The following is a 13884-nucleotide window of genomic DNA, read 5'->3' on the forward strand; positions in this document are numbered from 1 at the left end:
CTCTAAAACCGCGGGCAGCCTGCGCCAGCTCTGCAGTGTTGAGAGGCAGGGGTGCCTCCAAACTTCAACCAGAAAAAGCTCCTAGAGGCACGTGGAGTGTTACTGCTGTAACTGCAGTGTGTTTCCCCACCACAGTCCCTCTGTTCCATCACAGACTCCCTAAATTCTCTTCTCCTGCTTGTGCCTGGCTCTGCCTGTCCCGGGGCTGCCCCGAGGGCTCCAGCTCTGCCCCGCAGAGCTGGGTACGAGATGGGCACAGCCCAGGGCAGGAGGGATGGGAGCGGGTTTCTCCCTTCCTCGAGGCCCCGACGAGCAGCGGGAACCGCGGGTTGGAGCCTTCGGCTGGGACTGCGCTCCCTCCATTGCATCCTTCGGCACCAAACTCTGGTTTCGGCCCTGTGTGACCCGAGCGCTGCTTCCGAGGCGGTGAGAGCGGCAGGACCGGATCCTGCGGGCTCTAAACACCACGGGGACAGGGTCCCGGCCGGATTCTGCAGTTCCCCCCGGGGTCGGGGGCAGGGTCCGGGCTGGATTCTGGAGCCCCCCGTGTTCCGGGGCAGGGTCCGGGCTGGATTCTGGAGCCTCCCGTGTTCCGGGGCAGGGTCCGGGCTGGATTCCGCCGCCCCCCTTGCTCCGGGGCAGGGTCTGGGCTGGATTCTGGAGCGCCCCGTGCTCCGGGGCAGGCTCCGGGCTGGATTCTGGAGCCCCCCGTGCTCCGGGGCAGGGTCCGGGCTGGATTCCGCCGCCCCCCGGGCCCGGCTGCAGCGGCGGCGCTCGGACGGCAGAGGGCGACACCGCGCCGCGCCCGGGCCCGCCCGCGCCCCCCGGGACCCGCCCGGGCCCCGCTCCGCCCGCGCCACCCCCGGGACCGGGCCAGGACGGGCGGCACCACCCGCAGCCCCGGGTCCCGTGGGGTAAAACCGTGCGGGGCCGCGCGCAGCTTCCCCTGGTCCGTGCCGTGTGCTCGGAGCCCCGCGCTGTCACATCTCTGTCCCCACGGTGCCCCGGCCCGGAGCGTCTTAATCTTCTCATCTGCTCCTCGACACAGCCTGGGCATACCCCCAGCTCTCCTTCCTCGGGGCTCTCAGTTGTTTGCTCGGGGTCTGCAGGCAGCGTGTGTGGGGCAAATCCTGCCCCAGGGATGTGCCAGGGCCCCCGTAGCACCGGAGGAGGCTGCACCGGGGCACATCAGGGCAGGGGAAAGCTGCCCCGTGGTTCTGTTCCCTCTCCTGGAACTCGAGAGTATTTCCAGCTCTCGGCTTCCCACAAACAGCCTTGACATTCTGCACAGGCCGCTCAGCTGCGCTTCAATCACCCGCAGTTATCAGCCATGGGTGGTTTCTGTGTTATTTGTTTCCTTCCCGACATCCGGCCTGGAGCAAACAGCTGGGATGCGACTGTCCCTGCTCCCACCGGGGAATTGCTGTGCTCCAGCCATTGCTCCTGTCCCCATTCTGGGTTTCAGCATGTCCCCAAACCCAACGGGAAGCACCGGGAGCCCCCAGGACGTCGGAAGCTCAGGAAATACAGCCAAATATCTCAGCGGCTAAATCAGCTCACCCCGTGTGCTCACCCCGGTGTCTGCTGTATCCACAAGCTCCTGCTTCCCCTCAGAACCCATCTCGCCACCGAGCCAAGCCGCTTTGCCCCGTCTGCACAAACCCCCGCCAGCGCAACCAGCACATTTCAGGGGCAGAATTTTCCTTTTTTGCCCCTTTTTTTTCTCCTCAGGACATAGCTCCGAGGCGGGTGGGACTCGAGAGGCTCCCACAGTGGCCTCGCTCGCTTTCTTCTCCCCCTTCCCCTCGGTAGGGAGCCGAGCCAGGCGGGGTGGGCACCGGGGGACTCGGGAGGGCCGGAGCCGCGGACACCGGAACGGAGCCCCAGAAAGCGGCGAGGAGCGAGCGGGGTTTGGATCCAGAGGGGTCCCTGCCCCACCGAGCCCCACACCTGCCCCGGGCCCGCCGCTCCCGCCCCGCCCCGGCCCTGGGCGGGGGCACCGGGCCCCGCTCCGCCCCGCCCCGCCCCGCCTGGACTTTACCTCCCGGCCGGGCCCGCGCCGTTCCGGGCCATGTGAGGCGCGGGGCCGGGCCGCGGGGCCGCAGCGGCTGCGGGATGGAGCGCAGGAAGGTCTTCGTGGCGCTCGACGTGCTGTGCCTGGCGGTCGGTGAGGGCTCCGTGCCGGCGCCCCCGCCGCGGGCGGCTCCGGAGCGGCTCCGGTGGGGCTGGGCTGGGGCCGGGTCCGCGGGAGGTACCGGGGCTCCGCCGTCCCGCCGCGCTCTGCCCGGTGTCCGGCACCTGCCCGGCGATGTCCGGAGCTCCGGGCCTCCACCGGGAGCCACCGGCGGCGCGGGCGCCTCCCGCCCCAGCCCTACCGGGCTCCCTCGGGGGTCCCGGTTCTCGGGGCCGTTCCCTTTTCCGGGCACGGTCCCTCGGGGGGGTGGGAGCCCGGTCCGTCGCTGTCCGGGACGCTGCGGGAGGGTCCCTCGGCTCGGGCGGCACCGGGACGGCTCCGCCGCCGCCCTGGCCGCCTGCCCGGCGCTCCGCGGGACGGAGCGGGGCCGGTGGGTTCGGGGCGCCCCTTCCAGGACCCCCCCTGCTCCCCCCAGTGCGGGGAAATGTTTCTAAAAGTGCCGCAAGGAAGTATCGAATTAAGACGGACTAAAAATAAAGGCCCGGATCGGGATCGCGGCTGGAGCTTCCCCGGCTGCGGGGCGGGGGCAGAGGCCGGGTCCCGGTTTCCCCTCCTGTGGGCCGGTCGGTGCTTTATATTTTTAGGGGAGCTTTTTTTGGAGGATGAAATTATCCAGAAAGAAAATTGGTGTCTAATTTGAGCTGAAAATGGACGTCTGAGGTGTGCGGGGAGGGAGGAGGGACTGGGGCCGGTTCCCTGCCCCCGGCGGGGGTGGCGGGGCAGCCCCCGGTGCTTCATCCCCGCGCTCGCTGCCGTTCGCTCGGCGAGCGCGGGACCCCCGGGGCGGGGACGGGCGGGGACAAAGGTGCGGGCTCCCGGGAGACGGAGGAACAAGGGGAGGCGGAAACCACCGGGAAAGGCGGAACTGGGAGAGGAGCCCGGCCTAAGGTGGCCTCTGGAGCGGGGGGGCCGCTTCCCTGGGGAGCGTCCTGGGGCTCGTCCTTGGCTGTCCCTGAGCAGGGATGGGGCAGGGGCAGGGGGTGCGTTCCAGCGGGGGCCGGCACGGGTGATGTGCGGGGCACAGACCCCAGAACCCCTCTGGATCTGGGGGTAGTTCGGTCCTGGGTGAGCTCGCAGCTGCCCCAGCGTGCTGGGTGGAAAATCCTCCTTGCCCAGGCTGAGCGGGCAGTGCAGCCCCTCTGCAGAGCCCGCAGGAGCTGGGCGAGAGGAGAGGCTGACAGGAGGATGAGGGGAGCAAGCCGAGTGCAGGGGAGTCCCTCTGTGCCGGGACTGGGTCATGTTCAGCATCTCCCAGCACTGGCTCTCCCGGAGCTGCTGTGAGGGCTCTGCTGGGACCATCTGGGGGCCCTTCCCTGCTGTAAAACACGTTTACAAGACGCCCGTGCTCGTTAATTTTATCAGCTCTGCCTCCCCAGGCTGGGCAGTGTGAGGAGAGGGCACAGGATCAGGCCTTGCCCCTGCTGTGCCTGGGGAGGAGCGGGGCAGCCCTGGGGGCTCTGTGGGTGCCCGTTTGTGGCCGTCTCCTGTGGTATCTGGGTGCTGCAGGCATCTGTGAGCTCTGATAGGGCCCTATCGCTCTCAGGGCAGCGCACTGGTGGGTTCAGGTCCTGCTGCCCTGGGTACAGGTGGCTCAGGACTGCATCCTTGTGGGGGGATCCCTCCCTGGCATCAAGGAGCAGAGACTTAGGGGTGAGAGGTGGCTGGTGCTGTGTGCTGGCTGCTGTCCCCAGTCCTCACCTCTCTGTGCCTTGCAGCGTCTCTGCCCTTCATCATCCTGACTCTGGTGAACTCGCCCTACAAGCGAGGCTTCTACTGCAACGATGACTCCATCCGCTACCCCTACAAGGCAGACACCATCACCCACAGCCTCATGGCCGGGGTCACCATCAGCTGCACTGTTATCATCGTAAGGAACTGCCACCCCTTCCCTCCAGGACAGGGCTGTGTTGGGTCTGGAAGCTGGAGCCCAGCACAGCCGCCTCCAGAGCTCTGGAAGGGCAGGAACACCCTCAGCTTGAGCCCTGCTCTGCCTGGGGGCAGGAACTTGTACTGGAGTGGGGAGAGCCCCATCCCACAGGGGTGGAGAGAGGGTCTGTGGGCTCCTGTGCAGGTGGATGCCAGGGTGGATGCTCTGCCACAGAGCCAGAGCATCCTGCACCCCTGGGGAGCTGCTCAGAGCCCCCAGCCCTCACCTCTGCACCCTGGGGAGCTGCTCATTGTGATGGTGTTCACAGGGGTCCGAGGATGAGGGAAGAGATGAGGATGTGACTCCATGTTTCAGAAGGCTGATTTATTATTTTATGATATATATTATATTAAAACTATACTAAAAGAATAGAAGAAAGGATTTCATCAGGAGGCTGGCTAAGAATAGAATAAGAAAGAATTGTCACAAAGGCTTGTGACTTGGACAGAGAGTCTGAGCCAGCTGGGCTGTGATTGGCCATTAATTAAAAACAACCAACATGGGCTAATCAAAAGTCCACCTGTTGCACTCCACAGCAGCAGATAACCATGGTTTACATTTTGTTCTTGAAGCCTCTCAGCTTCTCAGGAGAAAAAAACCTAAGGAAAGGATTTTTCATAAAAGATGCCTGTGACAGCTCATAGCCCCCAGCCCTCACCTCTCCCCCCTGCTCTCTGCAGATCTCATCAGGGGAGGCGTACCTGGTCTACACTGAGCGTCTCTACTCCAAATCCGAATACAACAATTACCTGGCTGCCCTCTACAAGGTGGTTGGGACCTTTCTCTTCGGGGGGGCCATCAGCCAGTCCCTGACCGACCTGGCCAAGTACATGATCGGCCGTCTGAGGCCAAACTTCCTGGCTGTGTGCAACCCTGACTGGTCCAAGGTGAACTGCTCCATCTATGTGCAGCTGGAGAATGTGTGCCAGGGAGAGAGCAGGAATGTCACCGAGTCCAGGTGAGCCACGGATGTGCCATGGGATGTGTCTCTTCCACCTGCTCACAGTGGCAGCCCCAGATGGGTATTGAGGCTCTCCTGCAGCAGGGCAGAGCCTGTGGAGTGGGCAGGGGTCTTGTGGGGATCAGCTGGGGGCTCACTTGTGGTGCTGTTCACAGGGGTCTTAGGATGAGGGAAGAGATGAGAATGTTGACTCCAGGTTTCAGAAGGCTTGCTTTTTATTTTGTTTATTTTATTGATTATTTTGATTTTTATTTATTTTATTATATATATTCTATTAAAACTATACTAAAACTATACTATATATAGTATATACTATATTATATTAAATTTGTATTAAAATAGTTATTAGTATAGTCCCTATACTAAAAGAATAGAAGAAAGGATTTCATCAGAAGGCTCACTAAGAATAGAATAGGAAGGAATGATAACAAAGGCTTGTGACTGACCAAGACAGTCCAGACAGCTGGGCTGTGATTTGCCATTAATTAGAAACAACCACATGAGCCCAATCCCAGATCCACCTGTTGCATTCCACAGCAGCAGATAACCATTGTTTGCATTTTGTTCCTGAGGCCTCTCGGCTTCTCAGGAGGAAAGATCCTAAGGAAAGGATTTTTCAGAAAATATCATGGCTACACTCGCTCATGGCCTGACCCATCCCCTTTTTACCCCCAGACTGTCCTTCTACTCGGGACACTCCTCCTTTGGGATGTACTGCATGATGTTCCTGGCGGTGAGTGCCGTGCCAGAGCCCCCACAGCTCCCACACCCGCACACCCCAACCCTGCCCCGGCTGATTCCTCCCTTCTCTGCCCCCCAGCTCTACGTGCAGGCTCGCCTGGTGGGGAAATGGGCCCGGCTGCTTCGTCCCACCATCCAGTTCCTCCTCATCGCCTTCGCCATCTACGTGGGCTACACCCGCGTGTCCGACTACAAACACCACTGGAGTGATGTGCTGGTGGGGCTGCTGCAGGGGGCTCTCATTGCCATCCTCATTGTGAGTGTCCCCTCCCTCTGGGAGCCCCTCAGGAACCCCAGCAGACAGGAGGGGGACCCTCTCTTGGGTACTGAGGGCAGCCAGGCTGGTCACCTTTGCAGCAGGAGAGGCACCAGAGGCATCGGTAGAGGATAAAAGGGCCGACTCTTAGCAGGGGTTCATCCAAATTGGGAGCTCCCACAGCTCAGGGGGCTCCTGCTGAGAGCCCCGGGAGAGGTGCCAAGGTTACATTGAAAGGGAGGTGGGAACATAAAGTAGATATTTACTGAGCAATAAGAAAAATTAAGGTTTGGATACTGGGGAATGGACATTTCGGTCAGCCTATGGAGAAACACTTGGGGGGCTGACCCCTGACCTCTGGCTGATCACTCAATGTCCTGGAGGAAAGTTCTGGATGGAGGGGATGGGATGCTGAGTGACTGACACAGAGCCAGGGTGGGGATTTGGGGATGATCTCAGCAAAGGAAAGGGATTACACAGGTAGAGGGAGGGGGTACAATCTGGGGTAAACCATTTGGGAAAAATAGGGATATGGGGATACAAAAACATCATAATTAAAAGGTATTACAAAGTATAAAAACTACAGCAAGCCCCTGCCTGGCCTGACACAGGTGTCCCCAACCCCTCTTTCCCAGGTTCACTACGTCTCTGACTTCTTCAAGCAGCGTCCGGCCCGGCAGTGCGAGGAGAAGGACCCGGAGCGCAAACCCAGCCTGCCCCTGACCCTGACTGACCCTGACCACAATCACTACAGCTACAGGGGCGCCCCGTGAGCCAGCCCTGCCCCTGGCCGTGCTCCTGCCTCTGGGGACAGCTGCCTCTGCCTTCACCATTGGCTCCACGGCTCTGGTGCCTCTGGCTGACACTGACACGAGTGGGACAGCCCTGCCTGCTCCCACGTGCCCGTGGTGCTGCCAGCACCCTGCCCATGGGGAGGGGATGTCCTCCCCCCCTGTGCACCTGAGTCACACCCCAAGGCTGCTGTCCCAGCCCTCCGTGGGGAGGGAGGGGAGGGTGGCACGTGGGGGTGGATTTATTGGGCTGGCCACGCTGAGCGAAGAGCAAACTCCTGGGCTGGGAAGGCTGAGCTTGCCTGGCCCGAGTGTGTGTTGTCCCTGTCGAATGATCCAGCCATACCAGCACAAATCCTCACAGGCACAGAGGGAGCAGGACGGCTTCTGGGCTGGCTGTAGTGTTTTGGAAAGGATTAAAGCAATCCAGAGCTCTTCTCTGCTCCATTGATTACCTTTAAGAGCAGCCCTGCCCGCCAGCAGCTGCTGTGAGCAGAGGGTGCCTGGGCAGGCTCTTCTCTGGCTGTGCCCAATTCTGCAGTGCTGGGAGCCAGAGCTGTTTGCCCCCTGCCTGCTTCATGCCTGGCTTGGGCAAGGAGCTGCTGCTCCAGCCTTTGTCCCTCCTGCAGCTTCAGCTGATGCTTTAGGGTGTGTGGCGGGGCTAGGGAGACATTTTCTGTGGTAAAGGAAAACAAATGGGGATGTGGAGCTGTCCAAATGTCCTGGGAAAGTGGGGGCAATGGGTATAGAGCAGTCCCATCACTGACACGTGGCTGCCTCCAGCGCTGGAGTGCTGTGGGTCTCTTTTTAAAATACATGCATTTTCATTATGATGTTGTTTTTAAATTAGATCATCCTTAAAGAATGTCTGTGTCAGGCCTGTTCTCTTTTTTTTCATGGGTGCTCCTGGCCTTGGAGTGGAGGGGCTGAAGTGTTTGGGGGTTTCCTTTTCCTAGAGAAAGGTGTCTGAAGCCCCTCAGCTGTAGGTGGGTGTGATGGTGTTTGCAGGGGTCTGAGGATGAGGGAAGAGATGAGGATCTGACTCCATGTTTCAGAAGACTTGATTTATTATTTTATTTATATATATTACATTAAAACTATACTAAAAGAATAGAAGAAAAGGTTTCATCAGAAGGCTGGCTAAGAGTAGAATAGGAAGGAATGGTAACAAAGGTTTGTGGCTCTGCTCTCTGTCTGAACCAGCTGGGCTGTGATTGGCCATTAATTAGAAACATCCACATGAGACCAATCCCAGATGCACCTGTTGCATTCCACAGCAGCAGATAACCATTGTTTGCATTTTGTTCCTGAGGCCTCTCAGCTTCTCAGGAGGAAAAATCTTAAGGAAAGGATTTTTCATAAAAGATGTCTGCGACATGTGGGAGCTGTCAGGGCCACTAAGCCGCTCTCCCAGTTGGGCTGGACCTCAAGCCAGGTGTGCTCCTTGCCTGTGAGGTGCCACATTCACCACTCACGGGGTTGTGCTGGAGCTGAGGAAGAGCTGTGGCCAGCGTGGGGCTCCAGGAGCCATCCCAGCCAGGCCCATCCTGGTGCTGCCCTGATCCAGGAGCCTCCTGCGCTCCCCAGCTCCGAGGCCGTGCTCTGCGAGGGAGGAGGGAAGGGAAAGCAGGGAGAGGCTCTTGGAAAAAGTGACGCCGTGTGCCTGCAGCTCCCTTGGCTGGGGGAAGGCAGGCTGGGAGCTGGGAGCACTGCCCTGTGTCCCTCTGCTGCCCAGGGGCTGGGGACAGGTGACAGGGCCAGGAAGGGGGGTCTGGGGGCACAGGGCAGGAATGAGGGACAGGTGAGGCAGCACCTGGAAGCCTGGGGGTGCCCCCAGTCCTTTTGGGGTGGGATGGGCAGTGCCAGGGCCGGCTCTTGCCCATGCTGAGTGCAGCTGCCCCGTCCTGCTGGGAGCAGCAGGGAGCCCCGGGCTGGCTGCGTGCTGTTGATGTGCTTGTGCAGTGTGGGTGACTCCAGTCTAGACAAGCCCTGATCAAAAACAACCTCCCTGTGTGGAGGGAACTCCCTTTCCCTGACGCTACTTTTCTGTTTTCCTCCAGAGTTTTCTTCCCACCATCGCTTCCCTGGGCCCCCAGCGGGGTCCTTCCCCCGCCCCAGCCCTCCAGGCTGGTTGTTTAACGTCTGTTGGTGTAAAACAAAGCTGGAGGAAGTGCCAGGGCAGGGCAGCTCTGCCGCAGGGTTTGCAAACAAAGCCCTGCAGAGGCTCAGCCGCTCCTGGAGCTGGGCAGTGAGGCACAGCCCAGGTTTGGGAGCTGCCTGCTTGATTTTCCCTTTGCTTTGCTGCGGTGCCCAGCAACTGCCCCAGTTCCTGGCACTGCCTCGACAGCTCCTCTGCCCAGCCAGGAACGTGCCTGCTCCCTTCCCTGCAGATCTGATTGCGCCCCTTGGATGCATCTCTGGAAAAACCAGCCAGGCCACAATGCTGCAGTGTGTGGCTCCCAAGGGCAGGGCTGGCTCCGCATCCCCAGCTCACAGCTGTGCCCTGCTGAGGGATGGGCTGAGACCTGACCAAACTCGTGGCATGCCAAGCCACATGTAAAGCTGCAGGAGCTTCCAAACCCTGTCCAGGCACAGCAGCCTGCTCCAGGTGTGTGTGACCGTGTTCACAGGGCTCTGAGGATGAGGGGAGAGACGAGGATCTCACTCCATGTTTCAGAAGGCTTGATTTATTATTTTATGATATATATTACATTAAAACTATACTAAAAGAATAGAAGAAAGGATTTCATCAGAAGGTTGGCTAAGAATAGAATAGCAAAGAATGATAACAAAGGTTTGTGGCTCGGGCTCTCTGTCTGAGCCAGCTGGGCTGTGATTGGCCATTAATTAGAAACAACCACATGAGACCAATCACAGATCCACCTGTTGCATTCCACAGCAGCAGATAATCAATGTTTATATTTTGTTCCTGAGGCCTCTCAGCTTCTCAGGAGGAAAAAGCCTAAGGAAAGGATTTTTCATAGAAGATGTCTGCTCCAGGTGTGCTCCCTGGCCCATCTCTGCAGGGACAGGGGTGCTGGCAAGGAGCCTGTGCTGGCTCCTCAGCCCCAGAGCTCCTGGGGAAGGCAGAGCAGGTCCCTTGTGAACTCTGGGATCCATCCTAGACCCGGTCAGTGCTGCTGCATTTCCAGCTGGACCCTGCTGCCTGGAGGGTCTGAGCTCCTGGAGTGGCTGCATTGGGCTCCTGAGGAGCTGAGGGCAAGGGAAGCAGGGTCCAGGGCTGGGATGAGCCCTGTGTGCCTCTTTCTTGGTTCAAGGCTCCAGTTTGCACCTCGCCGGATGGGTCAGAGCTGCTGAGAGCTCTGTCCATCCTGTTTGGCGAGTCCCAGGAAGCCCCTCTGGTGTTCAGGGTGAGCCCTGGGCAGTGCTGACTCGTGACTGGAGCATCCACCCTGCTCAGGGGGTGACTCAGGAGCTGGGGATGCAGCTGGGAAGGAATCCCCGCTTGTGCTGGGGCAGATTTTGCCGCGGGCTGAAGCCACGGCAGGGACCCGATGAGAGCCGTCCTGTTCCCCGGCAGCGTCAGCAGCTCCACGCACCCAGCACTCTGCCAACGCGCCTCCCTTCCAAAATAAGCCGCTTCTGGCAGCACACAGCCAGGATCTGGCTCGCAGCCCTGCTCTAGAGGGGGCCTGGAGCTGCCTCCCCCAACCTGCGCCTCCTGGCTGCTTCCCACCGTGCCACGCAGCATCCTCAGCATCCTCCCTCCCTCCCTCCCTGCCTGGCACCCGGGACTCGTGCCGGCTCCACGGGCTTGGCTTGCCCCGGCCCCATCCCCGAGTTCCTCCTCGCTTTTTTTGGCTTCTTTCCGCGGCTGAGCGGGGCAAGAGAGGCGGGCGAAGGGGGCTGAGCTCCTCTGTGCCTGCAGCAGCTTCCAGGAGCGGGCAGCGGCGCTGCCAGGAAGGATGTTACTCATCCCCTAAACATCCCCTAAACATCCCCTTCCCTGGCCGGCAGCCACGGGCGATGCTGCGGCCAGATGCGCCCGAGGTGGCCCCGGCTCGGGGATGTGCTGGGGGACAGCGATGCCATCGCAGCCTCGGGTGGGATCTGGCAGCCCCTGCCCGGGGGCAGCCCACACCGAGCCGGCTTTTCCCCCTCCGGGAGGCTCGGAGGTGGCAGCGCTGGCCCGTGGGGGTTTGGGGGGCTCGGCGAGGCGGGGACACCAGGGATGGAACCCGGGCTGGGCTCTCCGAAGGGCACTGGCTGGGAACGGGCACTGTCCCGTCCCGCCGGGGCGGCAGGGGGCAGCAGGAGCCCGGCGGAGCTGCCGAGCGGAGCCCCGGTGCCCCGGGCGGAGGAGCCCCCGGTGCCCCTGGCCAGAGGAGCCCCGGTGCCGGAGGAGCCGCCGGTGCCCCCGAACGAAGGAACCCCGGTGCCCCGGGCGGAGGAGCCCCCGGTGCCCCGATCGGAGGAGCCCCGGTGCCGGAGGAGCCCCCGGTGCCCCGGCAGACGAAACCCCCGGTGCGGGAGGAGCCCCCGGTGCCGGCAGCGCCGCCGCCCAAGCTCCGGTGCCGCCCGCGCTGCCCGGCCCGGCCCGTCCTGCCGGGACACTGCGTGGAGCCAGATGCTCCTCCAGCCTCTCTTCCTCTCCTTCTCCTCCTCCTCCTCCTCCTCTGATCCCCCCAGCGCTGCCTCCCCCACTCCCTTTAATCGACGTTTCCGCTGAAATGCGCCGGTTCCACGGATTTCTTTGATCTCGCTGAGGGAAGAAGGGAGCTATAGAAGAAATTAAATCTGCGCAGGAGGAGGAAAGGAGAGAGGAAAGCACTCTCGGGGGAGGCTGTTAAATGTCGCCTCTTTCTCACCAGAGCAAGAAAGAACTTGTCCTGGCCCGTGCCTGTCCCGGGTCACCTGCGCTTGGCTCTGGGGGTGCCCCTGGGCAGGGCAGGGGTTGGGTTGGCACCGCTGGCGCTGTCCCCGCCGCGCTGGCATGCGGGGAGCTGGCAGGCGAGCCCGGGGAAGCAGCCAGAGGCTACGATTTTGTTTTGTTCCCTTTGCCAGGGGCTGCGCAGAGCTGCCAGGGACGCCTCGCTTGGCAGCCGAGCCCCGGGCCCTGCGGGGTCCTGGCTCGTCCCACCGGCCCTGGGGCAGCTCTGGGGGCTGAGGGCGATGTTCTGGGTCCTTTCCTGATGCGCTCTTGCCATGGCATTTCTACCCAACCACGCTGCCGGTGGCTCCGGTGACGGCGGGGATCAGCCCGGTGCCACCGGGAGCGCTGCGTGCTGGGCACCATCGTGATGGGAACCAGGCCGTGCCAAAGCTGGGCACACACCATGATGGGAGCCAGATCGTGCCAGAGCTGGGCACACACCGTGATGGGAGCCAGATCGTGCCAAAGCTGGGCACACACCCCGTGCCAAAGCTGGGCACACACCGTGATGGGAGCCAGATCGTGCCAAAGCTGGGCACACCATGATGGGAGCCACATTGTGCCAAAGCTGGGCACACACCGTAATGGGAGCCAGATCGTGCCAAAGCTGGCACACACCATGATGGGAGCCAGATCGTGCCAAAGCTGGGCACACACCGTAATGGGAGCCACATTGTGCCAAAGCTGGCACCCACCGTGATGGAAGCCAGATCGTGCCAAAGCTGGGCACCCACCGTGATGGGAGCCAAGTGGTGCCAAAGCTGGCACCCACCGTGCTGGGAGCCAGACTGTGCCAAAGCTGGCACACACCATGATGGGAGCCAGGCCGTGCCAAAGCTGGCACACACCGTGATGGGAGCCAGACCGTGCCAAAGCTGGGCACACACCATGATGGGAGCCAGGCTGTGCCAAAGCTGGCACACAGCGTGCTGGGAGCCAGGCCGTGCCAAAGCTGAGCCTGTCCCCATCCCTGTGCCCGTGCCAGTCCTGCTGATGGATGCAATGGGATGGAGGAGCTGCTGGTGAGGACAGCAGAGGTGGCAGTGACAGGATTTTCCTCATCAGTGCTGGAATGGCGTGTCCCCACCCCTGCCAACATCGGGACGGCCCAGCCTGTCCCTAATCCCGGATCCTGAGTGCCTGAGGCTGCACTGCACAGTGAGGGGTTGCTGCAGGAGGCTGAACCTGGCGCAGATCTTGGCAGGATCCTGCCAGGGGCCTTGCTGGGGTCCCCGCTCTCTTCTTCTGCCTTGGTGTCTCCACTCAGCCAGGCCCTTGTGCGTGTCTCAGCCCCCTCAGCCCCATGGTGCAATGCTGGGAAGCAGAAGGGCAGGGGGGACAGGATTCCCAGGCTTGGAGAGAGGTTTAGAACAGAGATGGTGCCTCAGTCCAGCTCTAAACTGCTTTTTTTTTTAAATTTTTTCTATTTTAATATTTTGCCTTAACATGACCTTGGCCAAATTATTTCCCCTCTGTTAGAGATTTATGGGCCTCTTCCAGAAATGATCTGTTCTGTCTACGAAAATAGACATGGTGCTGTTATTACATTTTAAAATATAATAAGGCTTGGGAGACTGCTCTTCTGCTGCTGCTCTCCCCAGCAGCTCCAGAGCACAAACCCCACTGGTTGCAGGTGTGGGGCAGTGAGAACAGGGGCAGCATCAGATCCAGAGCTGGAGTAACAGGAGAGATCATCCCAGCTGAGATCACAGCTGCTCTCAGGAAATCCCGGGAACAGACTGGGCAAAATGGGGCTAAAGGAGCTGGGCTTCCTTGAGGACGGTCCCTGACTCAGTAAAGGCAGCAGGACCTGGAGGAAGCTGGAAAATCCCGCTCCAGCCCGAGGGGCCAGCACAGCCCATGGCCCCCAGGACTGCCGAGTGCTCGGGGCAGGCGCGGGGAGGCCCTCGCACGGTCCTGCTCTATCCCAGAGGGTTTGCCGAGGTTGTGATTGTTATTGTTCTTCTCTTGCAGGGGCTGCGGGCGAGTTCCTGTTGCTGAGGAGGGGCTCTGCTCCTCCCAGCTCTCTGTGCCGTGAGCTGAGCCACCAGCACGGCGGGGATGGGGCTGTGGGGAGCAGGAAAGGGCTGCGGGCCTGCGCCTGGATTAAGGTTAAAGAG

General features: G+C 61.0%; 1 protein-coding gene across 2 annotated transcripts; it reads left to right on the forward strand.

Annotated features, from left to right (window-relative positions):
• The first annotated feature begins 2009 nt into the window (after positions 1 to 2009).
• Positions 2010 to 7735, forward strand: PLPP2 (phospholipid phosphatase 2). Of its 2 annotated transcripts, none has more exons than XM_054650193.2 (6): positions 2010 to 2167; positions 3910 to 4061; positions 4802 to 5079; positions 5758 to 5815; positions 5903 to 6079; positions 6715 to 7735. In XM_054650193.2, the coding sequence occupies exons 1-6, from the start codon at positions 2116 to 2118 to the stop codon at positions 6850 to 6852; spliced, it is 855 nt and encodes a 284-aa protein (XP_054506168.2). In that variant the 5' UTR covers positions 2010 to 2115; the 3' UTR covers positions 6853 to 7735. The 2 variants fall into 2 exon arrangements, with proteins under 2 accessions (XP_054506168.2, XP_054506169.2); XM_054650194.2 differs by having other exon boundaries at positions 2048 to 2163.
• Positions 7736 to 13884: the final 6149 nt, after the last annotated feature.

This window comes from Agelaius phoeniceus, chromosome 29, assembly GCF_051311805.1.
Source record: "Agelaius phoeniceus isolate bAgePho1 chromosome 29, bAgePho1.hap1, whole genome shotgun sequence".
Taxonomy (NCBI): Eukaryota; Metazoa; Chordata; class Aves; order Passeriformes; family Icteridae; genus Agelaius; species Agelaius phoeniceus.

Bases quoted from the DNA above. Each gene is read 5' to 3' on its own strand.
- PLPP2 (XM_054650193.2), top strand. From the start codon at position 2,116: ATGGAGCGCAGGAAGGTCTTCGTGGCGCTCGACGTGCTGTGCCTGGCG. The intron at 5,080-5,757 runs GTGAGCCACGGA...TTTTACCCCCAG, and splicing joins AGGAATGTCACCGAGTCCAG to ACTGTCCTTCTACTCGGGAC. The intron at 5,816-5,902 runs GTGAGTGCCGTG...TCTGCCCCCCAG, and splicing joins ACTGCATGATGTTCCTGGCG to CTCTACGTGCAGGCTCGCCT.